The sequence below is a fragment of the Charadrius vociferus genome, unplaced genomic scaffold (genome assembly GCF_000708025.1).
Source record: "Charadrius vociferus isolate BGI_N301 unplaced genomic scaffold, ASM70802v2 scaffold370, whole genome shotgun sequence".
Classification (NCBI taxonomy): domain Eukaryota; kingdom Metazoa; phylum Chordata; class Aves; order Charadriiformes; family Charadriidae; genus Charadrius; species Charadrius vociferus.
Window position 1 is genome coordinate 1,749,307 of NW_009646744.1, and position 27,665 is coordinate 1,776,971.

The window sequence follows — 27,665 nt, forward strand, 5'->3', positions numbered from 1 at the left end:
CTTAAAAATGCTGAAGTTTGTTTCCAGCCTTGTTTCCCGCTTGGCGCTTTCTGGTCGCAGCACTGGAGAGAAAGCAGCGGCGCTCTCAGACAGATAGGGAGGTTGTGGCAGCTTTCAACCACGCAGCATCCTTCCCTGGCAGATTTTTGTACCTGGTGGTTGTCTTGAATGTCAGTGGAATTTGGGAAGCTGTTACCATATGGCTTACCTGTTGTTGCAAAGGCAGAAATGTGTCTGTTTCTTTTAAAGTATATAATAGGTAATACAGCTGAATCTGTAACACATCTTTAGAAAATACTGACTTTTTTTTTTGCTCTGAAGCATGTAAAATATGCATCCTGGCAGCTGTCTTGCCTTATCTTGGAAAAAGCGCGAGTGCAGAATCCCATCAGCCGTCCTTCGTGCTTCCGTAAGGAGCAGGTCCTTGTGTGTGAACCGGGGCATCCCGGGTGGCTTGGCCGCCCGCGTGGGCTGGACATGGGGAGCCTCCAGTGAGCCAAGCGTATGGGCTTGCAACAGGAATTTAATGTGTTTGGGGTGGAATCGAGAGACAGGTTTTGCGTGGCTCTTTGGGACAGGTTTGCATGTGAGAGCAATCTGTCTGGAACTTGCTGACACAGCTGTTTCTTACCTGCGGCTTTGAAGCGCTGGTACTGCTGTGCAAGTTTCTGCTCTCTTCTCATTCCCTGGGCAAAACTCTGGACTGACTGTGAATAATACCTGCTCGTTTGCCTTCTTTGAGACCCCTCACTTCAGGTTCAGCGTGGATCTAGGGCATCTATGATGTCCAAGCCCATTGGGATGCAGGAGCTGGAAGGGGTCTACTGGACCGTGGATGCCCGGGCCGGCACAGCGAGCGGCTGTCCCATGGTTAGCGCAGCGTGGCTGTGGCCGGGCACAGCTCTTCGGGGACTGTGCTTCCTCAACCCTCTCACCCCACTCCAAGCACGTAACGTACCGGACAGTGCTAAAGGGAGTCTGCGGGGATTTATGGTTTCCTCAGCTTCCCTCATACGTCGGTGCAGTCACTGAGGATGGCTCTATGTGAGATCTATCAGAATTTGTAACTATGAGCTCATTTTGGAACAATTTACTCTATCTTCCTTCGAAATAGAACAGATTTCCTGCTTAATGTTTTAATACAATTATGTGTTACTGGAACACCTGGCTGGGGTCACATCATGTAAAGCATCAGGTTTTCATTTTATGTTTACCAAGAGCAAAGTTGCTCTTGCAGTCATTTCATCCTCATTCCAGAGCATCGTCACACTGCTTTTGCCCACTTTTAACACTTCAGGGGAATTTGTCTTGGACCTTATTGCGGACTTACAGCGTATGAACGCAATTTCTGTGAATTACAGTTGTACTGGCTGGATTTGCTGTTGTTGGTTCGTTAGAAAACTGTGTATTCAGAACTCCATACTCCAGACCAGTGTTGTTCCATTGGATCCTTAATTGCAAATTTTGAAAAGTTCGCTCACTGGATTAAAGGCGAATGATTGGGAGAGAAAAGAGGGAAGCAGGAAGAAACGATACAAACTCACAAACTTTGGTCATCAGCTCAGGTGACAGAGAGGCAGGGATAAACTCCTTATTGAGGGTGGACATTACATTGTTAAAAGTTAACTCAAATAAACTTCAAAGGTGGCTGCGTAAATCACTTTAGCCTTAGGATACCAGTAATAGGATACCAGTAATACACGCTTCAACAAGCTTCCCGGGTTAATAAAAGGGTACGCAGGCCGTCGTATTGCTTGGCACGCTGCTGAAGTAGAGGTGGCCATAGGGGAGAGGATCACTTCCAGCAGCGCTTGGTGCTGCTGTGCTGTTGCGCTTGTTCGGAAGCATCCAGATCTTTGGCTGTCTTTGAAAAACGATGCTGATAACAAAACTAAGGATGATCGCTACTTCTTTAGCAATTTGGGGTTTTGAATATATTCTCATGATAACTTTTTTGGCAGACTGTTTATTTATTTTTAAAAGTTACATATTGGCATCTAAGAAATTAATATTTTACCATCCTCGTAAAAATATGAAATAGCAAATTATTTTCAAATAAAGGTGTTTTGAGGTAAGTGGGCAATGGTAGTAGTTACCTGGCTTGCTTTCATGTGCTGAGTTTTCAGTTGATGCTACTGGTGCTTCTTTGATTTTCCCTTGTGCTGCCTTTGTGGCATCTTGTGGTGATTACGGGAGTTAGCATCTGGCAGGGAAAACGAGAAGTGATCTAGTTATTCTAGTGGCTCACTTCATAGTGTATTTGGATGAGGGTGTTACCATAAAAGAAAGCCGATTTATATAACATTATGTTGTTACTAAAATCTCCATGTTCTTACACGGCCTTTGGTTTAGCAGCTGGTTCAGCTTTGTGTCGGAAGGATGTGTGTGTTGAGGATGATAAAAGCTGCTGCTGAATGAAGCTGGGGCTGCTGGTGTATCGGCGCTGGGCCACGCTTGCCTTGTGGCCAGGCTTGGTGATAACAGTGCCACCCGCAGAGCGGTCCCTTGATTTCTGCACTTCTGCTTAGACACACGCTATTTTGTTCAGTGTATTCTTTCATGTGAAGAATATGAAGAAACAGATGTCCGCTGCTTTTTAAACAGAGGCAGCAGCTGAGAACACTTCTGCTTGTGAACTCGGTGCCGTGAGAACTGGAGGCAAAGAAAATAAGCCGTCCCGGGCAGCTTTGTGCAGGATCGCTGTAGTCATAGTATTTCACGTTTTGGCCCTCTGTAGTCTAGAAAACCTCCTTCCCAGCAAGATTAACAATGACTGCCTGCTTCCCTCCACTCTTTGCCCAGTTCCCCTCCTTCCCTTGGCTCACCAGAGCTGCATTTTTAGCTAACTGGATAGAAAATGTGAGTTAATGTCTCCTTAAGCAAGGTAGTTTCTGTCAAAGACTGAAGAATATGTGTGGGCATACCATTTGAAGGTAGATACTGTACTTTAGTTTCAGCTATTATTATCAGCTAATGGAAAGCTCTAAAGATAAAGATTACAAAATAAAAGAATTGTGACCTTGGTCTTTAGTTTAGCACATGTAGAGAAACTGTTTTTTTCAATAATCCTGGTTCGGTTGGGTTTTGGTAGAAAGAAGTATGTGAAGAGCTTATAGGGAAGGGTGTTTAAAGGGTCTGTAACTTTCCAGCAAATACTTTGTGTTCCGCTGTTGTAGCGCTGATTGTTGCCCTTTGGCATTGTCCTTTTATAGCCCGTTCTTTTCACAGTGGGTATCTGTGAAAATTATCTCTGCCCTTTGCACTGCGGTTATGCGTTTGTCTGCTGTTTATAACTGGTGTGGCAACGTAAATCCATTTAAAAAAAAAAAAAAACAGCTTCTAGTCCTATTTTCAGTTTTGAAAAGCTTGAGAAATGAACACTTTCATCTCCGAAGGGGCAGTTTTTGGGTGCGCGGTGCGGCCGGGCGGGCAGTGTCTGTCCCAGAGGTGGCCACAGCACCTACCCCTCATCAGCCACTCGCTGCCTCCGGCCGCACGGGGATGAAAGTGATGGTCCTCGCTTGCAAAAATATAAAAGGAGACTCTGAATGTGGTCTCTCAAACATAATTTCAGTGCTATTATAAGCACTTATTCTTAAACGAGATGGGAGTAATGGAAGAAACTTCATAAAGTATGATTGATGTGAAATTTTCCTGTTGTTAGGAAAAACTCAGCTAGATTAGCTGCACATAGCCTCCCTTGTTAGACTTTGAAGTGGCATGCGAGGGAGAGGAGGAATTTCACCTGGCTGTCTGTAAAGCATCTATTGAAACAAAGAAAAATAGCATTATTTCGGTAAGCCCTGTAAACCCCATGGGATCGGTACATTCGGCACACTGGGGGAAAGGCAGCCCGCAGACTTTCCTGGCAGACACCATCGCCGAGTTACCTCTTGTGCTCAGTGGCACCCGAGGGAATCACCTGCTCTGCTCTGCTTTAAAGTCAGTTATTTTTAGGGAGAGTGTTACAGATCCCGATTTCAAAAACGCCTATAGAAACTGATGCGTGAGTAGCTAATATCTTTAGCCTGTTGAACTGTCACCTGGCTGGGTAGTGAACAATATGTTGTTTCTTATTTCAATTATGACCATTAAAGCGGTAACACTGGCTCGGTTAAGCACCTTCTGCTGTGGTGGGGGAATGGGAAACCTTCCCTTCCCTTTGCTGTGGCTCAGCTTCTCTCTGCTGCCGCACACCTCAACAGCCCAAGTCTGAGCTGAGGGATGCTTTCCAGGCATGAATCCCTTCAAGCAAATGTTTATCGCTTTAATTTACCAACCGCTTATTCATCAAGCTCCTAAATAAGCGTGGTGGGTGGGTAGGGTTGTCCTGTTAGCCCAATGTGGCTGCAGGGGGAGGGCAGGAGACAGCCCGTGCTGTGGCTGTGCTCTCTGGAGCTGTACAGAATAATTCTCATGTAAGGATGTGGTCGTTTTTCATATGCACAACTTAAAACTTTGTCATTCAACATGAATATGTTTACAGTTCTGCTTACAATTTTCTGTTACTCATGACAATAGAACTGCTAATCTAAAACATATTTTAAAGACATTCTGTTATTGGTCTTGTATTGGTCTTGACTAAATTATATAGAAAAATATGTAGGAAATGTTGGAAAATGCAGAAAACATAGGAAAGTGAGTATAGAAGCAATGAGTTAGGAAGAGTGAAAAGTTTAGCTTTCCTTGTTTAATTGTGACCCTAAATACTGATGCCCCCCGGCTGCCTGGGAGCCCAGCTTCAACAGGAGCCCAGAGCATCCACTCCTCTTTCCTTCCAGGTGGACCTCCAGGTGGAGGAGAAAGAAGAGTGGAACACAGGGGTATTATTTCAGTTGTGAAAATTCTTTAAGCACTACTAAGGTCCTACATGGTCGGAGGATATTGTTGCCACGTTCCTGTGTCTAATGTTTTCTGGTGAAGTGAGGGCATTTCCCTGCTCAGAAAGGGGGAGAGCGCGATAACGGAGCTCGTACGGTACCTCTGGTGACCCTTTGGCTGCCAGGTAGCTGTTTCTCACAGGCTTTGGTGTTCAGGCTTGATCAGCACAAGCAAGCGGTGTGCTTGGAGTCTCGTTTATAGCCGGTGCTCTTGGGTGTTTCACTAAGAAAATCAAGTTTGGGGCAATTCACAGCTGGGGGATTAAAATGAGATTGGACTGCGTGAAATGGGTGCTTTATAAATACGTGTGTTAAGCATTCAGGCCTTCTGTTTAATTTTCATGGGTTTTGGTAATGACATTTAAAAAAACCCAAAAATCAGTTTTTTATTGGTTTTACGCGGCCTGCAATTACGTATGACCTTTCACTTGGTATAACAGTCTATATCCGTTATATTTCTAAACATTGACTATTAAGCCAAAGAACTTTTCTAAAGTAAATCCATTGTAAATTCTGAGCCTAGCGTTCATATTGATTTATCTTTTGTAAACACTGTATAAATGCAGCACTTGAAAATCCAGAACATACTTTCCAAGGCCAAGCTGGAGAGACTGCTGTGTGGTATATAATGATTTTGTTGTGCGTGTATTTAATGCTAACAGCCCACCTGTTTAGGATAGCAAATTAAATGATGAATAGCCCTAGTGAGCTTTGCCCCAGCATGTGGTCTGCACCATCAGCATAGATATTTTTGTGACTGAAAGAGGATCCTGTGTAGTGAGAAGTTTAAACAGCTGTATCTTCTAATTGCAGCTTCTATGTAAAGTCCAATTTTTAGAGTGAAATAATCTTCGTGTTTTAATATTGCTTCAAAAAAGTTTGTTTGCTTCTGTGGTTGCTAATGGATGGCGCTGATGGGATGCTGAGTCTCGGTAGCAGGAGGTGGGAGACAAATCTAAATCTTCATTGTCTTCGTCTTTGCCAAAGAGTATTTTGGAGTAACTTCTAATGTTACCCTCCAGACAAGGGCTGGGCTGAGTTAGAGAGGCAGCAGGATGGAGCAGAGTTTGTGGTAGGGCTACCAGCTAGATCCGAGGCAGACACGAAATAGCTTTTTCTGTAAATGTAACACTTTTACTATGAAAAGGTACTGTGGTTCTCTGCGCCATATAGAGTGGCTAGTCTGTGGTTTAGGTTTTCTCTAGGGTTCTTTGCTATTAGCAAATTAATTTTGCAAAATTCCCTCTCTAAAGAGGTGTTACAAGGTTTTAACCTTGGATGAATAGGACTGTCCTATTTGGTTTATTCCACGTGTTGCTTGTTGCCCTGTCTGTTCATGTAAATATTTGCAGAGGTACTTTTAATAAATCTTTTTCAGGTAAGTGTTCATGTGTCAGTTGGACTTCACTCTTTTCACTTCCCCAGCTGAAGTGCAGACAGGGTTCTTCAAGTCTGCATGTGTCCTGACCTATCTAATAATTTGGGCTTTGTCTCTTGAGTTATGTCTCCTAAGTCTGTGTAATGTATTGCAGAGCCTGAGAAGATGATGCTGAAACGATTAAATGCTGTGACTGAAGTTGCTCATGTCTTTTTTTTTTTTTTTTCTCCTCTCTTTCTTTTTAGGACTTAAATACTATCTATTCTTTCCTTCATGGACTGGACATCCTCTCACATTTCAGGGAACATCAGCTAAGGTAAAGTACTGTGGTGTGTAGCACAGCTGCTATCTGTGACTGTATTCTTGTGGGGATGAGCAAAGCTTTTGTCTGGCCGCACTTTGAGGTGGCAGAGCGTTGGCCAAGCCCATTGCTGAGTTATCTCATTGCAATAACACGGCGTGGACTCTAAACTCATTAGCTTTGCGAAGAACGAAGGCAGAGCTTACTTCCATTTGCCTACAAAGGACTGTGTAGACAGTGCCCTATGGTAACTCGAGATTACAAAAGCTTTTTAATGCTTCAGACATTCAGATGATCTCAGAGTACATAAAATGGAAGGCCAACAAAGCACAAAAAGTGCGTTGGAAGTATTTTAGTTCCTTCAGTTCTGTTGCTATGGGTAATTCCAGTGTGTGGGAGTCATTTAAACACTTAGAGAACATGCTGTATATTATCTATTTGGATAATGAAGAACACTGTAATAATCTGAATTTTATGGTTAAGCACGTCCTTTGTCTAGAACAAAAAAAATAGTTGAATTTGAGGTCTTAGAGCTTTAAAGTGAATCTACTGAAATGTGGTGATTACTGGCTTATGATCTTTGGGGATTAAAATTGAAATTAAATGTCTCCTCCTCCCTCAGAATAATGTCATCAAGTGCCCGCTATGAGAGGTACAAGGGCAACCAAGTTCTCTTCTGGTAAGTACATACCGCTTGTTGGAGTTCATCAACAGAAGTGTAAACAAAACCACTGTTTTGCCTGCTGCAATATATCACTTGCTTTTTCAGGAATTGTAAATGTACGGCTTCACAACATCTAAGCTTGGCCAGATTAGTTGAAAGCTTTGACAGGAGGCGGTTGTAACAGTAGTACGGTGATGACATTTGAGAGGTGCCCATGAATTAACAGCAGGGCTCCCACGGGCCACAGAGGTGTGTGTCTCTGCACTCGCAAGATCGCTGAAGAAGCAGGTAGTGTCACCTCAGCAGTTCGTGGGAGCGGCAGTGACGACTCAGTAGGTGGCACTCTTCCCCTGGAGCTGGCCCTGACTGCACTGTCAGGAGCCCAGTTGCTTTGTAGGAGTATCCGGTATCGGAGGAGTGATGGAGCTCAAACACTATCTCTCCTTTTACTTTAAATTGCTAGAATTAGTATTTCAGCTCAGAGTTCTGCTTAGGTTTCTACTGGAAGGCAAATATACTTTTTTCCCCACATATTTTAGCATCGGTTATGGTGTATTTATCCTCTCACAGCTCATACTGACTTGCTGTGTCAGGCGCACCTTCCAGTACAGTGAGTCTAAATCCATGAGATGCCACCTACGAGTTGGTGTGGTGGCTGTGCATGACACGGACCCGTTCCAGTACCAGGTCTGTGTACGTGGGGGATTCCGTGCTGGAAGAGCAAGGAGATGTTTGGCTGTACCGGGGAAGTGTCAATGCAGCGCCGTAGGCAGAGGCAAAATCTGCTGTGGTAAAACACATTAACTTCTGCGCAGACCTACGGGCTGTGGGTTGAAACGTTGGCAGGTCCCCTGTCCATCCACCCGGGGTCGAGTGGCACAACGGGAGACAATACCACGTGTGCACGCGGTGCAAGCGTGGAGATGGAGGAATGCAGAGCAGGAGTCAGGTGTACAGTCCCACATTTTGTCGGTAGCGCTTCACAGGTCCGTGTAATATTACTGTCTGCGTTGAGTTGCTAATCGACTTCAGCACGGAATAACATTTTTCCTGTATTTGTAGCTTTGTGTACACTGTCACTGGAATTAAATGTTGTTACTGAAAATTGATAATTTAATTTTAATAAATTTTTTTAAGTTGACCTAAATGTTGAATTGTAAAGTATAAGAAACACTCTGGATGTATGAATTTTAAAAAAAGTTATTTCTTGGTAGCATTCAGTTACATTTCTTAGGTTTCTTACTCCACTTACCAAATCGGTAGGGTGGTAGGTCATTATTTTACTACAGTAACATTTTGCATAATGTATTTTTGAGTGGCTGTAAGAAGAAAATAGATATTGATGATTTCTTTTCTTACAGCTCAGAAACGATTGCAAGATGCTGGTATATACTGCTTTCTGGATCTGTGCTCATGAAGGATTCCATGTTTTTACCACCTTGCAGGTATGTAAAGTTGTTGTTGTTATTATTTAAGGAAAGTTCATTTTTTTAATAAAAGCTTTCTTATATGTGGATGTTACTGTAAATTTTTCACTATTTTTTAAAACCACTTTTTTGTTATTTTGTTTTCTAAAGTTTGGTAGTGGAAGAAATGTTCAGCTAATTTAATTTTAAATTCCATTTCACTTTTCCTGCGTGCTGAAATTTCTGTGTGAAATATGGCACTTTGTGGTTTTTAAATCTCATTTGGCTTTTTAAGTTTATAAAAGAATTTGTAGTTAGTTTGTTAACTTGGAGACTCTCTGAATAATTCCTGTTGTGTAACTGCTTTGTATAGAGTCCTGTCTCAAAACATACGACTGTATATCACACAGGTTCTGCCATTTGGTTGGAGGCTGTATGTAATGGCATATATGATTTTTATGCGAAGCAGGAGCATAGAGGCCAGCAGCATCGGTTACAGAAAGCAGATGACAGGAGTCCGACTGCATCTCATAGCTGAAGCACAGTGAGCGTTGTGACAAGCTTTCACTGGAGCATAGTATTTGACTTGAGCTGGACCTCGCTGCGCTGTAATACTCTGCTTGACCTTCTACATCACTCAAATTTTATTTCACTGTATCTTGAAGCTGTGTGTTGCTTGCATTCAAGCTGCACTTCTAGGCTAGACAGGAGTGGTTTAAAAAACAAAACAAATTTAGACTTACCTTCGTACCCAGTTTGAATAGTTTTTGATGAGATGAACGAAAGTGCTGCTGCCTCGTCAAATGAAATACAGGCTTTTCCCCTGCGTGGTGGTTCCGTGATGGACTCTGTCTCCCACGGGCAGCGGGGCACTGGCTCCCTCCTGCAGCGACCGCTGCCTCGGTGCTCGCCAGTGTGATCTCCGCTCCTGTCGCTGCTGGCTGGAGTAGGGCTGCTCCCCTTCTGGCCCTAACACAGTGCAGTGAGGTTAAGCAAGGGTGGATACCAACTTCATGTGAACGTCTTCCTTGTCTTCATAAATGCACCTGTACCGAGGTATCTGTGAAACTCAGATTGATGGGCAGGGCTTTACTCAGCATGAGTTGACCATGAGTTGGTAGACTTAAAAATGTCAACTCCAGCTCAAATACATTTCCATATACTTGAATTTCATGGTAAGTCCTAATAAGAACATGTAGGACTGGATTTTTCAACTCTGTTCTAGGTTAGCCATAGGCTGGATGTTAAACTCTTCAATCGCTCACGGAGAATTAAGTTCAGCAGTGCCAGGAATGAGGACATGGCAAGTTGATATTTGTATAAAAACGAGATAAAATTATTTTGCTAAATTTGAGAAATAAGTCAGTTAAGCTACAAAAAACCTTTAAAAAAAAAAAAAAAGGCAAACTGGATCTTTTGTTGCTAGTTCACAAGGTTACAGCTAGTTTTATTATGGATAATGGAGGAAAAATAGCTGCAAGATGGTGAAAGGTTGACAGAGTTGTATTAGATGAAACTGCTGGCAGGTTACAGTATATGTGGTGTGATCCCTTACGTAGTGAGATCGCGTGAAAAGGAAGAGAACGCACTCCTCTGCTGGACAGCCGGGTTGTTCCCTGACTGTGTCGTTACTGCCGGGGGGAACCCAAAAAATTCAAATGTCAGAGGAGCTTTGTGCTAAAGTTTTGAAGGAGAAATGCACACATGTACAATTAGAAAAACTAAAGTTATTGTTAATGAGTGAAGGAGTGGAAAAGGGTGCTGGTTTTGACTCTGGGGCCACGCACATGGGTGGGGAAGGAGAATCACCCCTTGGGCAGGAGAACAGGGGAAGGAAGAGCACAGTCTGCTGTCCCTTTTGTTCAGACTAAATAGATGCATTGTCTAACTTCAATTTATAATTTAAAATATAATGCTTTCTTGATACATAAGTGCCCTATAACAGTGGGATAAACTTAAAAGTTACTTTCCCTGGTCTGAGTACCTCCTATAGCATTTTTAGTTGAGGGAGCTGCATGGTCACCAATCATTTACAGATTATTTTCATGTGAAACAGTGCCTTGGATAACTTACGAGTATCCTTTTATAATTGTAATTAGCACCATTTTAATTATATTTAAATTAATATTTATTGTTATGCATTATTCCTTGTCCCCAACCAAGTTCCTGATTGTGAGTCGTTCATAAAGGAGGCTTAAATACACATCTGTAAGGAAACGCAACATTGCCTTCATTCTCATTGCCTCAGGTATTACAGAGCTATTCTGTTTGATAAGAAACAAAAATAAGTTGTTTCTTTTTGGTTTTTTTCTACTTTTGCTTAAGCTGTAACAGTGGAAATGACCCACAGTATGCCATTGGGTTTAAATCATCTTTGACATACAGTTGTGTGGGGTTGTTTTTCTGCAGTTTTAGAAGAATTCTTGCTGCAGTGTGACGTTACTCTGTGCTTTGATTTTTAGAAAATCAAAGCCTGACCACCTTTGGCGATATTATTTACTGTAATTGGAAGAAAATTGTATGAGTTTAAAAGAGGATATGAAGCACTCTTGTCCATGCAAAGAATTCATTGTTGTCTGATGAAGAACTGGGTGCCATGCTGTCTATGCTGAGGGAGCATATGATCCTATACCTCCCTGTATGATATTAGTGAAATAAGCTCTATGGAAGAGCACGGTTTTTGTGGATACTGATTTATCCGTGCTTTTTTTATTTCTGCAACAGGAAAATGGTGGGCAAGGGTAGGGAAGTAAAACAAAAACCATGCTTGAAGTGTTCTGAGATTGCTGAGGGGAATGGAGACATCTTCCAACCAGTTGGGTTTTTGGTAGACTTACTGCTGCTCAGACACTGGCATCAGATACAGCCTCGCGCTGTGATTTGTTGGATAGGGTATAAATGTGCCAGCACATGAGCAGAGGTGAGCGAGGTTGGAGACGGGTGTCATCTGCACAGAAGTGATGCAGGAGATGGATGATGGCTTTGAGATGTCCTGGGGGAAAACGGATAAGGACCAAAATAAAATCCTTAATGAGAGGAGGGTGATAACTACCAAGGATGAGAATTTAGACTTTGATCTGGAGACCTCCTAGTGCTTTGAAAAGGTCAAGAGCAGGGTTTGAACAACTGGCATTCTGGAAGAACTGGGTAGACAGAGACATTTTGTAAAACAGATAATATTTAGCAAGTAGGTTCTAGTTTGAGACTCTGTCCTTGTGTATACTTCATAACATCTCCACTCCCCAGTTATCCCTTTGTAATGTTGACATGGTAATTTCAAGTCTATGTTTGTCCTCTGGAGCATTTGACAAACACTTCATATTTAAAGAACTTCAGGGTTCTTTGCCAGGAATACTGGAACAGTTTCTTATAAAATGAGAAGCACAATATCGGTGTTTTTCGGTTAAAGGAAACTGGTTTCCTGAGCAATATGGGGTTTTAAGGCTCTCTTTTCTTGTAAAGTTGTTGTTTTTAATCTGTTTTATTTGGCAGTCGTTCTTCAAAATTCAGGATTGTGTTGTAAACTAACTGCCTAGCAACTTTTGTTTAATAATTATATGAGAAACTGCTGTTAGAATTGAGTGTTAGTGAGATACTTTCAGTCTCTGTAAATAAGACTGGAAGGTGATGATGACTTACTGCTGTAAATAAGACTGGAAGGTGATGATGACTTACTGACTGTTTCCTGGTACCTCCTCACAATACTTGTCCTTTTTCTTTCATCTCCCCAGTGACTCCTTCACAGATAGGAGGAGACTTAGTAGATAACTGTAAACGTAACTTGGTTAAGGTGGTGTTCTTTTGCATTCCTTGTTTCATCCACTGTCTGCCATTTGGTAGTTTCGCAGTCAACAGAGTTTCAGGGAGCCCTTAACTTTCTTCTGCAGATCTTTTTGAAAAAGTACTCTGTAGATTCAAACCTTCACAAGACATAGCCCCCCAGAAGCGTAAGAAGGTGGGCAGTCACTGCCTTATTGACTTTCTCTAAGCATTCAAATGAGTAATGGTGTAAGATGTGCCTCGCTGTGCTTGAGAAGGGCTTTTTGTTCAACTGGATGAATTTGTATGCGGGCTGTAATTCAGAAATCGACTTAAAAATCAGAGGAGTAAAACTTGCACCCAGGTACGAAAAATCTATTCAATATTCTGACACTGATGATCATGATGAGAAAAGCCCTGTAAGATTTTTAAGGGAAGAAGCAGATCAATCAGTAATACCGGGTACGAAGATGGCATAACCTTGATTACCCTCCTGCCTGGAGAATGGATTTGTCAATAGATTTGGCATAGCAGGAAAAGAATTTGCGTCTAACATGAAAGCGATGGCTGGAACAAAAGAAGAGGATTGACGGATTTTGTAGAAGGAAAATCATGTCAGCAAGTTAAAGAGTTTTTGTGTTAACCTTGCTTGTTAATCAAGATAATTCATGTGAATAGGATATTTGAAGGAGATTACTCACAGCAAGATTAGCCATAGGAAATATATCGAGGGCCTGGAGGAACTTTTGAAGCCAATTATGTGGATGACAGCCTCCTACAGCTGTGAGAATTGAACCTCGAAGGGAAAAATACAAAGTCTTGAAACATTTGAGATACAGTCTTACTAAAAACAAACACTTCTCTTTTCTAAGCCCTTCCAAGAAATTCACGAACAGCCCTTCCAAAACCTCACGAGTGGAGAAAGGGTGCATCATTGTCCTAGTCAGGTAGTGCATTTCTTGGCTAAAACCACTTTATCCAAAATGGACTTGTGGTCATATTGTGGTATCTTTTCACGAGTAGACACGTCGATGCCTCAATAAGCCATTTCTCTTTCTCTTCTCGGGTAAAAGGAGAAGGCGCAAATGCAAAGGAGAAAATGATCATAATGAAAGAGGAACTCCAGTTTTGCATTATGAACAGTGGCTTGGGCTGAAATTATTTTAACTTTTGTATTAATGTTTGTGAATAACAGTATTTTAACATGTTTTGAAACTTACTCTGACTGTTGATAGTGTTTCAGTCTATTCTGTGTGAAGTACTAGAGGCACAGAAAATGCTGTAGTTTTACTGGATGGTCGATGTTGGTAAATAAGAATGCAGAATTAAAGACTTGCGATTTGCACAACTTCAATTTCTTGTATTTTGGAAATCTTTGAATTTTGATGTATGTAACTTTGTTTTCAGATATATTTATATCTCAAATGTATCATGTAAAGCCAGATCAGTTTTGCTTCTAAAGCCTGTAGTGCTGTTCTCTGCAGACTCTTGTGAGTTGGTGCCATTCGCAGAAGGAGTGGACAAGCGGCTCGGAGCTCCTGCGTTCCCAGCTTCTGCCAGTAAAAGCTATACTGGCAATTTTCTCCCGCTGATCCTCCCTTCCAGATTCAGCTTCCTTAAATACCGCTTTCTGCTTAGCGTGTACCTGCTGTACCCGAGCTCTGTCCCGGTGCTCCTTAGCCTCTGCTCTTCCTCTTCTTCCTCGTCTCCCCCCCCAGTCTCTGCCGTTTGAGTCCTGAAGGCTGTGGTGTGGGACGCTGCTCTGCCTCCGCCGGCTGCCGGGGTCCGGATGCCTGTGTGTGCCAGTCCACCGCTGGCATGCAATAAACAGAATTTTTTTACAAACTTGCAGTTGCCAGTAAGGTTCTGATTTGTGATGCTGGCTGAAACAATTGCAATTTACATCTCTTACTGTTTGTGCGACTGTAAAAATTGCAGCGGTCTTGAGATGATACGCCGTCAACGTGTGTTTGCTTCAGACTTCAAAGCTCTTTGCAACTAACTGTTGTAGACTGTTTTTCTGCTTTCAAGAAGACAGCTTTAGGCTTACATCCCGGTGCTTATCAAGACCAGATAGATTTTATACTCGCTGCTGGATGAGAAGTGGTGGTTATTCAGTGCATCTGTGGCTGTAGATGAGGTGCCGTGTTCCCTGGGTATTTCTGTAAGTGGTGGCTGGAGCTTGTAGCGTTGCCTGACAGCCAGGGAGTAAACTAACACTGTAATACAGCTTGGGAATGCGACCAATAAATGTATTTTGTAAAAATAATTAATTCAGATATGGTTGTTTGTATTGAAATTCTTCTGTCAGTGTTAGTGCTGTGATGAAAATACTCGGAGGAAGAAGGGAATGTGGCTGAGAAGAGGCAATGCAGCGTGTCCCCATCTCCCAAAGCACGGTTCCTCGTACTGGAGGTGCTGCTGCTGGGTGAGGACTGGGAAGGTGTCGCGAACTAAGAACACGCAGAGCATCTTTTTTGACATGGATCGATCTTCTAAGAAAGCCAAAAGAGTACAAAATAAAGACAGAGTGTATTCAGACCTGTCACAGCTAAATGACCAAGTAATCTTGTCCACAGTTCCACCCCCCCAGTAATTTCTTGTAGTTGGGTTCGTAGTATCTCCCAGCAGCTGCCCTGCAGAGGCTTTACAGAGTGCAAGCGATGCTGGTCGCACCGCAGAAATAGTTTTTTATTGGCTAAACTAAAATAAAGTCCAAGGGATGTGAAATTGGAAGCACAGGGTAATGTGCGGTTTGTTTATATCGAAAATATAATTTTATTAAGACCGTGTAGTCGCATGGCCTGGAATAGCTGCCTGGCTTCACAGAAAGTGGTCGGTAAGATAGCGGCTGCCTCAAACCATCAGTGTGTTCAGTGCATAAAGTAATTAGTATAGACTTGAGCTCGCAGCCTGCAAATCGTGTAGCACGTTGTGCAGCCTCCAAAATCATTCCCAATTAAAACTTTCAGCAAGCTTAAGAGATAAACCTGCTAAATGTTGTTGTTATTGAGAGCTAATGCAAAAATGGTTTTTGATGACTGAGCATTAATTGAAATCGGTAATTTGCATTCAGCCATGTATCTTGTGGTTTCAGGTTTCCTTTAAACCATTTTCTGATGGAGTTAAGTGTTCTAATATTTGTACAATTAAGTTACTTTGAAATGCTCAAGACTTGCACAGCAAGTATTATCTTTAAAACCCCACCACCTGCATTTGCTGAAACTTTTGGTCTGCACTCATGTAACTTCGTGCCTGTCTCCTTCCTCTCTTCTGCAACTAGAGTGCGTTTGGGGCTGCTCGGCAGTTCGCAGTGCGATGGGAAATGCCGCAAACTGCTGCCGGGGCTCCTGACGGCTCCGTGCAGAAAGGGAGCCCAGAGACTCCCCAGCAGCCCAGTTCTTCAGATGATGGTCGATCCGAGAAAAATCTAGAGAAATTAAGACCTTCATGCGGATGCCCAGAAAAACAAATTATTCCTGTGAGGGTTTTGGTGTCAATTACACTCATCTGCCACGGCTGCAACGGAAGAAGGGCAGATTCCGCTGTCTGTCGCCGCAGCCGGCGCGGTTGTGCTACTGCCCGTCGTGCGGCTGGGCAGCTTTCCCCCTCTTTGTTACTTCCCAGCCGATGACAAGGAATTTAAGTGTAAAATTGCCCTTCTAGATTATTTAGACTGGGATTTAATAATACTAATGGCTGTTCCAAGCCATTCCTAATACTCCTGTATAGTACATTCGGTGGCAGCTGAGTGGAGTTAATGCTGGAGCTGCGCAGCAGCTGCCGTGCAGAAGATGTCCCGGGTGTTCGCTGTGTTCTGCGCAAGTGGCACTCTGAGGAGAGGAAAAAGGAAATGCGTTTTCAAACGAAGGGTAAGCCTGACTTGTGGAAGAAAACAAAAAAAAAAACCCCAAAAAAACCCCAAACCATTTTCATCTGTTAAAAAACCCCCAAACAAACCCCACGTCCATTGCTTATGCAGCCCGTCTCCTCCGGGCCAACCTGCGCACTTGCATGCGAAATGTATCCGCACTGGAGAAACCCGGCCAGGTTACTGGGCGCGTGGGGCCACGGGGTTCTCTTCGCAGTGGCCAAAAGTACAATTTGTCTTCATCTTTATGTTCCTAAAAGCAGCCTGACAGGCAGACAGGCAGTTTGAGAGACAAGTGTATTCATAAGAAAGAACTATCTGCAAAAATTGCCAACGCTTTGTTTGTTACGCTGACAAACTGGTACGTGAGTGTCCTAGCCCAGCCCTGCGCATACCGAGCGTCGCTGCAGATAGCTGTATCGACAGTCACAGGTAACTCTGGGCATTATTGATACCCACCTACACTGCCAGGATCATTTGCTGATTTTGGAGCTCCTGGAAAATACCGAACAAACCTCAAAGTGCCTGACGCCTCATCGTTTTCTGGCTTTGATGCGTGAATTATCTGAAAATACTGTTTCAGGAAATGGTAGAATATTGTGAATTTGAAGATGCCTGCTAATTAGTGTTCAAACAAATAATAAGGCATTCAGGCTCAGTCTCCATCTGTTTGTAGGCTGAAAGCTCTTCAGGACAGGCTGTGTTTTTTACCTTTAAAGTATGTACTGTATTTTGAGTAAATAATGAGAAGCCATCAGTAATGAATAACTTCAGCATATTGAAATCAAGAAATTCTCAAGTTAATTGTGATTGCCATTCCTGAAATTTGCCAGTCTTGAATTTCCAGATGTATTTCAGCACCAAATACTCGGGTGGCTTAACAGCTGGATGTTAAGCATTTTTAAACATTTGTGTGTAGAAAGCTGTGTTTGTATACATCCTGCTTAAAGAACTAATTTATTATGTTCAAAATAAGTTATGATGGAGGCTTTTCGAAGTAGTTTGCTTTGTAAAAGTAAGGTTTGTTATAACAGCTCCAGTGCCTTAAAGAAGTTTTAATGCCTTGCAATGTTTTGGGGAGTGGGTATGAGTTTGAAAACTGGAGTATTGTCAAATACCAAAGGCAGCAGATGATGCAGTGGAGAAGGGACAGATGAACCGAGTGAAACAGCTGATACTGAGAACCGTGTCATTTCCAGCTCCGAGCTTTCACATTTCAGTAGCTCCAGTCCGCTCCCGTGGCCTGAACGCCCATTAGTGGTTGGTATATGATACCATGCCAGTTTAACTTACGTTCCTTTCTCACATGATGCAATTGCTTAAGCATTTTTAATTATGAATAGCAGTGAATCAGGAGGAAAACAAGGTTTCTTGCAAACGAGGCATCCATAAATCAAGGGTAAACAAAGCTGCCTTTGGTACGTGGAAGACATTTTTTTCCCATGACAGTGTTGCAAGCCAGTGAGTGTGTGTCTGAAAATTAATGATGCAGATGTAATAGATGAATATCAAGTGACAGGAGCGTACAATAAAATTATAAATTAAAAAAGCGTAATGTAGTTTATAGTACTGACTTTTCTGGGCTTCCAACAGTGGGAAGCTATAAAAGAATGATGTTAAATTCAAGACCCTGTTAAAATATGTATGATTAAATACACAGATCAAGCAAAACTCAAATTGTTGGATCATTTAAAACTTTAATGGTTATACCTTTGGTAGTACGTCCTTTAACATAGGTTTTTACTGCATTGTAAGTAGAGTTTAACTTACATTAGTTTCGTGTTTTCTCACACTTCCAGTATTTGTATTGGTTTAAATAGTTGGTTTGTTTTTCCCACTCTCTGCTTGAAAGCTCTAAAGCACGTGTAATGTGCCGTACCTTAATGAGGCTTTCGCACTTTCCTTCCCTGTCTCCCCGCATATGACAGACATCAAGGGGATGTAATGTTTAGGGACGTGTTTAGGTTGGCGATGCTGCCGCGGGGGTTGTAAGCAGAGGTGCTGGTGGTCGGCTGGAACGGGCTTGGAGCTGCCCTGGGAGCACATCGGGCACTGTGACGTGATCGCCATGGTCATGGTCTCGCGGGAACTTGGTGGTCTGTTGAAGCCCTGAGCTGGGTAACCAGTGCTGAAAGGCGAAGGAATGACAGGTCTTGCAAGCAACACCACGTGTTCTTGGCTTCCCAGCAAGGCATGGATTAGTCCCAGAAGAAAAGGTAGCCCTATCTCATCCAGAATTACGTGTACAACTTCTATGAGCTCTCTTCTTTGAGAAGGGAGCATATTTTGGGCGGGTGTTAAACATCTGACTCTAAAGACCTATCTGAATAGTTTGTTGTCACAGAAATGTTCCTTCTCCTTGGGAAGAATGCTCTGCACGGAAGCTTCCTCTTGTCTTTCCAAACAGGATTTTGTCTCTTCCTTTTCCAAAGCTTTGTTCAACTTAACTTTTTCCATTTCTAAACATCCTCTTATGTTTTAATACTGAAATCGATTAATCTCTCCAGCGTTTCCATACCTTTGTAAGTACTGTACTGTTAATTTTTCTAATGTAAATATTTGTTAACCAGAAGATGGCAAGTTTAATACTAGACATGACTAGGTGACTCCTAAACCTAATTATGCTGTTCTTTTACTGACATCGTGCTTGTTATTAATTAATGCTTGAAATTATTTCTTCAAGAAAAAATAATAATTGAGTAACTGCTGATTACCTGCGATTCCCACAAAGACTTAAACCATCACTTGAAAGCAGATTTTGGTGACCCTGGGACTGTTACGCTGCTGCTTCCTCCTCCCTGTGCCTCCTTAAAAGTCTCACAACACACACTCTGCTTCTGGCTGGTTTTAATTTTTCCTGATGTATTCGCCTGAACTAGTTAAGATTCTAATTCTGTGGCAATAAAGCAAATATTTGAACTTTAATGTTGATTAATAGTCTTTAGTTAAAAAAAATAAATTGTGACAAATGTCATACATCACCACCTTCTATCAGTAAGACAAACACATACACATCTTTGCTTCCGTATTTGCTGATGATATTTTCTTGTTGCCTGTCACTAATGCCAGTGGATGTTAGTACTGAAGAAAGAGTCTTCCCTGGTGAATGGTTTCGGGGCTGAGTTTCTGTTTATTCGAAACATTCCATTGTGTAATTTTACAAGACAATTAGGAATGAACATCGTTCTGAAGCCTTGATCAAAATTGGCAGGTTAGAGAAATATACTGATGTCAGCAAACCTCTTAAATGATAGAGGAGCTACACATTTGTATTCTAGAGAAAAATATGGAATAAGTAATTAAGAAAGTTAAAATCCGTGTTTTTAAAACACATTGGGTATGTTAATTAAGAAGAATGCTAAAAATTGCCATTTTTAAAACATGGTGGTGGTTGTGGCTGGGGAAAAACCGTATGACGCCTCCTCTTTTTGAAGGAGCTCTGTTGCGGTGTAATCGATAAAACATCCCATGATGCGCACCAGGAAATAATTAAACTTGACCTATTGACTTGTAAATATGAGTAGTTTATTCTTTAGGATTAGATGGGTGGGTTTTGTCTTTGGAACATAATCCTTTTCTGAGCGTTCGGTTGTTGTAAAGTGCTTGATGGACCAGAAATGATAGTGCCAAGAGCTTGACCTTTGTTACAAGCGGTGTTCTTCCTAGCGTTGCTGTTTACTGCCATTACTTAATTAGCAAATGTGGCAACATAAGAAGAGGGGAGCTTGACAGTAGCTGTATGTCATGGATATGTTTACATAAAACAAAATAACTTCCAGTAGTTTGATAAATTGTTGTTACAAAATAAAAATACTGTGCTTGAACAACCTGCAGTGGAAAACTGTAGCTTTTCCCCTAACTTCTGGGGATATAGCAACAGTAGTGATCTATGTTGTGATAAAACTGATAATGTTTATTCCTGTTTTAAAAAGCTGTGAAAAGTGAGTCTTCCAGTTGCACATAATTGCTTTAGAATTTTGTTTGGAAAAAAATAAATCCATTGTGCTCAATTTTGTATTATATGGAATAGAAGTCGAACTGTTGAACTCTTGCAATTGCGAGTGCTGCCTTAGCAAACTTGGTTTTGCTTTTGGTTTCTGGAGAAAACATGGAATTTCAGTTCACCTCACAGTTAGAGCTTACGTGAAAAAATGACATTTCTGTATTTTCTGAACTAAATTGACTTTATTGTAGTAGTCAGAGTAGTTTGGCCCTTCTTTTTGATGTATTGCAAATGCACAAGAGCGTCATGCCTGGATCACATGCTGCGTGGAAAAAGCCATGAAAATTTTAGCTATGAGTTGCTTACTATAGATGTGTGAAAACACCAGTTTTCCGTGTGAAACTTGTGCTTCTCTGGCCTGCTATAGCATGGGGTGAGAAAATTTCGCTTGTCGTTTATGACTCCATGGCAAACGTGTAATTTAATGATTTTATTTTTTTTTTTCCTCTCCCCGGTAGATCATCAGCAAAATCAAAACTTAACAGTTCAAACTGCTGCACTCCTGATAATTGCAATACTTTATCCCAACTGGGTTACACTGATAATTGCTTTGTTAGAATATTCTGAAGCTTCCCTGAATAACTTCACAGTTTAATTGCTTAAGTTCCTTTCCTGAATATGCAGATATCCTACAAAAGTTTTTGAATACTCCCCTAATAGGTAGTTTATAAGCACGAGTCTGTTAAATGTTTTCTACAAAGTGGTCGTGTTTCAGTGGATATCTCCTGTAGAGATGACCGCGTATGTAACTCCAGTGTTTTGTGTGGCTGAAGTTTCAGATGTACTTTCCAAACATAACCTTCATGCAAACAGATGGAGCTGACCCACTTTTTTAGGATTTGTCTCCACACTTGTCTCAGCCTTCTTTTAATTCACACATTAATCTCTGCTTTGAGTTAAGTGATTCTTCAGTTATTTCACCTGCTGATACGTGTTGAAACGTGATCGCTGTTGACAGTCTGGGTTTGTAACACGGCAGCTACAACTACTGAACTGCTAATCCAGCCATGATGCTGTTAATCGTGTAGGTTTTTTTCTCATTTGACATCTGTACGGGATCGCTTTCACTTGGCTCGGTGGAGTGGGGTAGGTCGAGCATACCTAACTCAAGCTAACAGGTCTGTAGTGAAGACAAACTTACTCAATATGTGAAGCAGATATTTTCAATTCCAGGTGCTACTACAGTCACAAATCAAGTGATTTAAGAGGTGGTTGGTCTGTAACGCATCCCGCACACCCCCCAGCACTATCTAGCTCGACTCTTTTTTTTTGCTGGTATTCCAGCCCCCTCCGACCTGCTTGCGTGGTACCTTCTCCAGAGCTGCTCCCCATAAAGTCACCCCGCTGCTTTGGTCTCCTGAAGGTCACCGCCTTTGAGGGTCCATCAGCTGAAGTGCATCAGATTGCTGTTAGCCGCTTTCTTCAGTTGCTGTATTACGCTGCCCATCACATTGCGTTGCGTTTGTATTTTGTCATATTCCTCAAACAGAACCTGCGGCGATGATATGCTCCTTGTGATGGTACAAGAAGTGACATAAAGCCAGCGGTCACAAGTTGGGCTCGGTTTTGGAGAAGAGGTTCTCTGTCCTCCCGGTCTCTGGGAGGATGAAGGGGCGATGTGGAGTTGAGGGAGATCTCATTAGAGATGCTCTGTGCAAAGAAGTACTTCTGAGTTTTTGGAATTTATGTAGATTTGTTTTTACAAAGCCTGTTTAATGCTTAATTAACATTTACTAGTGTTTTCTTGTCAACACTGAAATGCATTGTGAGTGGGTTTGAGTGTCTGCAAGTAATAATGATTTTACAAAAGAATGTTCTTTATCTTTAGGCTTTACATAGCAAGCTATGATGAGAGGTGCTGACTAAATTAAAAACACTATGACAATGGTACTATCTGGTTAAATTTTTTCACACAATATTTGTCATCAATTTTTCTTTGTCCTTTTTTGGTTTTAAGCATATTGTAACATGCACTATTGCCAATTTATTTTTATTACTGAAAAGGTAAAATAGGCTATTCATTTCATTCTTTTTCGTTTGCTTTTCTTTTTTCCATCCCACTCTAGTTTTGGCAAGCAGTCTGGAGGAAAACGAGGATGCGAATGTATCATATTGGAGCCTTCAGAAATGATTGTGGTAAGACAGATTTTTCAAATGTATTTAAATCTATTGCTGGTTTCAGCAAATTCTTTCTGTTTTATAGCAGAAAGCTTATTGTAAAGTATTCTATAAAATTGCAGCAAAATTGCCTTGATTTCAATTATACCTATGGCTGCTATCGTAACAGCAATAGCTATGTAAATTTAATCTAGATGGGTAAATGATGATGATGATTAGGTCATTCTTTCTAAAATTATGCTTACTTGAGTTTCAAAAGCCTACCAGTTATGGCTGAGTTGAGCATTCCTGAGTCAGGCAACGATAGACTGTTATCTGGAATACTTCATTTTCGCCCCCCGTCCCCCTTTCATTGCTTGTCAGGGCCGTGCCAGCCGTGCTGGCTCTGGGAGGAAGGGCCGCGTGGCTCCGAGCCTTCGCAGGTCCCCACCGTGTGAAGGCTTTTAGGTAAGAGGAGAAGGAACATAAGAGCGCTTTGCCAAGCTTGAAGGGTAAGGTTTTCAGCTAAGTTGTCATCAACCTTTTCCATGTCCAGCTTTCCTTCGGCTCCTTCAGAATGCTTACTGATACTGCCAAGTTCACGTGTCCGTATAGATTGTAGCTCGGTCCTTCCCAGGTTGATGGACACACGCTGTCGGCAGCTGGAATATTAGGATTGCTTTTCCATAGTGCAGACCGACGTTGTACCCTCGCAGTGTGGCTGGGCACTCGGGAACATCTCTTTCAACTTTGATCTTATGAGATGCTGCTGATGGAGCTGGAACAGAAATGTCTGTTGTTTTGAGAAGCCGTGTGCCCGTTAAGCGGGCTTAGATCTCCAAACTGCAATTGATTTACCTTCCTTATGTCCAGATACAGAACATTAAAACTAATATTTGATGATGTCTCTTACTCATTGAGTGTATGAATATTCAGCTGCTATGAGAAATGGAGATGTCCTGCCCCGAGTACGCTCACTGTCCTTTGTGCCATTCATCCTGTGCAGCATCACTCTGATTCTGCCCACGGGCTTTGATAGCATCGCTAATACGCTCTCTGCTGCAGCACGTGTTTTTAAGCTACATTCTGCCATGTCATGAAATAAGCGCAGGTAAGAGTGCAAGAAGCCTGTCTCAGTCCTCTGGAGTGAAATAGTTCATTTGTGTATTCCCAATTATCCAGTCTCTCCTCAGTTTTGGCGGGAGAGATTTATGCCTTGAGGGATGCCACAGGGCTGCTTGGGTGATGGTATGTGCAGCCGTGTCGCGTGAATGCCCCAGGCACTCTGCTTTGCCACTGCTGCTCGGTGGTTTTGCCTGTTACCTGCTGCTGCTGAGGATTTGGTGTGCCGAGGACACCTGTGTCCTCTGCCCATAGTGGGCTGAGCGCTGCACCTCAACTCTCCCGGCATCTTGTAGCACAGAATGGCAAACGCTCACTTACCCGATCACATATAGACCTTTTGTACCTCTGTGATCATTCAAGTTGATGGAACAGAGAGAAGAATTTGGTCCGTTTGGACCAGTGTCGTTAACAAACCAGTTACACAACTCTCAGCTTCTGGACTGGTGCTGCGGACGTTGCCAGACCTGCTGTGCTGCTTCCCACGAAAGCCTGCTGGAGGTGATGCAGCCGCCTTGGCAGCGGGAGCAGTCTGGAGCGCGCAGGGGAAGCGTGCGACTTTCCGTACAGGGCCGGCTGCTGACTCACTCGCCGCAAGCGCAGCTGCGAGTTTACATGAAATACATTCCACGGGCAGAATACGTGATAATACAAAGTTCTTGGGCAATACCAACATCCTTATCTGGTCTTATCACCATCGTCGTAATGAAAAATAAATAGAAGATGCAAACAAAAGAGTAGCTTCTGTGTAGTGTGTGCTACCAGAGAGAAAATGACTTCATTAACATGTTTTATGAAGACACTGGAGTTTTGTGTGTGCGTAGTTTGAGTAGCTAAAGCTGTGATGAGTGTTCTTCAGAGGAGCGCTCTGCCACAGTCTTTGGAGAAGTCAGCGTTGGCTGTGGCGGCAACCTCAAATGCCAGCAGTTGTTCCTGCAGACACATGCACAACTGGGGCAACTGTCCTCTGTATCTTAAAGCTCTTGAACTTTCTCTAATTGTAGTTAAGTTTCACTAAGAATATAGAGAACGTGGAGATACCTGAAAGTACCTTAAATCCTTTTCTGGAATTTCACTATATTTTTTCTGTAGGAAAATCAGAGAACTAAAAGTGCGAAGCTGTTTCTTCGTTATTTTTATGTTCATGTTTTACAGGTAAAGGTAGCTAAAGGTACTATTAACTGTCACTTTTCTAGGTAGGATCTCAAATGACGTGAGAAAAAAGCATCAGTGTGGTGGCATGCACCTTACTAATGATCCGCACTGACACAAGGTGTACTTGAGTTTCATTTTCCTGATTATTTCTTATTAATTTATCCTAAGTCTTTTATTTTTCTCTCTTTGTTTTTTGATTTGCAACATACTAATGAGTTTTAATACATACTGGATATTTATCTTCAAGCAAAAGAATTAGCTACTTTTAATGTAGTTAAAGAACACCATCATTCTCTGCTGCTGACTGATTTTTGTTTTTTTTTTTTAAATTTTTTTTTCCCCTCTTCCTCTTTCCTTTTAGAATGTAAATCAGTCTTGTAGCGGGAATCCTCTGGGAGCTGACCCATTTTAAAGGCCATAAAATGTGGTCAACTTAAGTTAATGAGAATAACAGATAATGTGTGAATGGGCATTGTAGCTCATATTTTTGGAGCCTGAGCAATCTATTGAATTAATAATAGGTCCATTTATCACTTAAGAAAATGCCCCAGAATTGCAGCCTATCTCAATGTACTGAAGTCTCCTTTCTGTTGTTCCTTGGTGCTTTGATTTTCTTCTGCAGATCTAAGCGTAAGATTTCAGAAGAGCAGCGTGATATTTGGAGGTGGAAAATATTTCCTAGCTGGCAGGGGCAGCCGAGTGGAGCAGAGGACAGCCCCGGTGCTCGCACGGCAGCCAGTGCCGCCGGTGATGCCGAAGCACTCCGCCGCTGCCGGTATTCAGGGTTAATAAAAACACCACCCTTGATTAGATACCAGCCAGTTAATATGCTATTCCAGACTTCTTGTTACGTATTGAGAACAAAATAATACGCAGAAGTCTACAGGGCAGCAGTCTCCGTCTGAGCTGGTGGCATCTCCCCTGCCGCGGTGGCACAGGGGAGCGGTCCTCCCTCCGCAGAGATGCTGAATTCCTCCGTAGGGTTGTTCATCCCGCTCGGGGGGTTGCAAGGAGGTTGAATATGCTCTCTGCCAACGGAAATGTTTAGTTTTAACCAGGTGAAAGCACAGCTGAGTGACGAGCAGCGTGAGGGAGCCCGGGCTGCCTGTCCTCTTCATGTGCAGCGTATCAAAACCCGCTGGGATACGTCGTTGTAAGCCATGAGCACAAACAATCTGATGGTCAGCTGGACTCAAAATACTGACGGTGCTGGTGGCTCTAAACTGGAAGCTATGTGGTGTGGTGGTCTTCCCTGGGTTTCTGATCTTCATGTTGTTTCTGTCAGTAGCAGCGGCGTTAACCGAAGGTGCGCGGTCTCAGTTTGAGTTTCCACCAGCAGTTGGTTGTTTGGCCTTTGTGCTAACGAATAGTATATTTATGTTCACTTCTTAGTTTACAGTTGGAATTGTGGAAGAAAAATAACTTCCCCTTGCAGCGAGTGTTTGTTTTACTTTAGTCTTAAAAATATTTGTCCGGATTGGGACTTTCTTAGTAGTAAAGGCCATCAGCACTGGGAGAGTCGTTGTCCGGCCACTTCAGCGAGCGCTCGGCGTCCAGGTTGGTCTGTGGTATTGGAGAAGCTCAGCGCTTGCTTTAGTTTCTGTGATCCTGGAAGACTGAACCAGAGAAAAAAAAGGAGAATTTATTGAAGGAGATCGTGTATGGTAACACACATACAAAAATTAAAATTGAAATCAACACAATTTTGGTTATTTACAAAACTGAACTTCCTTCCTGCTGGAAGCCTTCTGTATAATGGGAGAGCAAATGCGTATTGCGAACTAGAACTCCACATTTTTCTGCTGGGTGAAGAAGGACTTTTTTAGCCAGTGTCTTAGTACTTTTCTGGATGAGACTGAGTGGCCTGTTTAAAAGGGTTTTTTTTTTTGTTTGTGTTATTTTTTGTCTGCCTGCATGCCTTGTATTTTTGTCCATCCTCAGACCGTGGTGCTCACAGCGGCGCTGGTAACAGATGCCTTTGCTCATTGTCCTGCGTCTTTGCAGACAGATAGTAAAATTCTAGTGAAAAGTGTGGTTGCCCCCTGGTAGGGAAACTCCGCTTTTCTGCTTTTTTTTTTGACAACTCTGTGGTGTGAGGTTCACTCTTCTTTTTTAACTATTGTGTCTTTAACTGATGTTGTCACTGTATATTTTTCTCTATGGAACTCAAAATAACCCACAGGGCAAGCCCAGCTGCTGGCACCTTCCTCTGACCTCAGACACACTGAGCTGTTTGGAAAAAGCGATGTGGAAAGTAGATGTGATCTTGCTTTTGTGATGGTTTAGATATTCTGGTTACTTTCTTGTTCCTGTCTGCTAAGCCTTTCTGGTTTTCATTCCTTTTTACCTTTTGAATTTTAATTTTGAGATAATTAACCCAAATATGTGAAGCGAGGGCTGGGTAAGACCACATAGAGATTCTTCTCCTGTTCCAATACTTAAGTCTTATGTTTAGGATTTTCAGGTTACATTTAGAAGGGGGGGGGGGGGGTTAAAAAAAAAAAATGGATTGAGGACAGTAGAAACTCCTCTACAGTAAACGTGTTGTAGAGGAGCTTCTTGCCTGGCTGCAGCCTGTTTGCATGCACGTCTGTTCTGCTTCCTGCTAGGAGATATTTTTCCAAAACATCAAAAGGAAATGGGAAAGGATGAGACTGCTTTTTATAGAAAAAAGGAATTGTAACTAGTGAGATAAAAAGGTTTCATGTTGGCGTTTACTAGCAAGATAAATTTACCTAATTTTTAATGTTGAGTCACAAATAATATCAAGATATTAATTGAATTCCAGTTATTTCTTCATAATCTGCTGGAAGTGATTAGAAGTCAATATGACATAGATGAAGGAGCTATTTATAAAAGGCTGGATTACTTAAAGTTATTTAGCTGTGACTGGTACTAGAAGTAAGTTATATTTTTAAAATTTACACCAATAAAAATAGGATATAATTCAGTGCCTTTACCAGTTTGTAAATACTCAAAAAATGGTAACTTCTGTGCTGAAGATACACTTGAAATGAGCCATGTCTGTA

General features: G+C 42.1%; 1 protein-coding gene across 1 annotated transcript in view; it reads left to right on the forward strand.

Moving 5' to 3' along the window:
- The first annotated feature begins 783 nt into the window (after positions 1 to 783).
- Positions 784 to 27,665, forward strand: part of RAPGEF6 (Rap guanine nucleotide exchange factor (GEF) 6) — a 111,070-nt gene continuing 84,188 nt past the window's right edge. The window contains exons 1-5 of the mRNA XM_009891364.1: positions 784 to 870; positions 6,504 to 6,574; positions 7,182 to 7,238; positions 8,585 to 8,668; positions 22,329 to 22,398. Of these exons, the coding sequence (XP_009889666.1) occupies positions 784 to 870; positions 6,504 to 6,574; positions 7,182 to 7,238; positions 8,585 to 8,668; positions 22,329 to 22,398 (369 nt within the window). The remainder of the gene's footprint in view (positions 871 to 6,503; positions 6,575 to 7,181; positions 7,239 to 8,584; positions 8,669 to 22,328; positions 22,399 to 27,665) is intronic.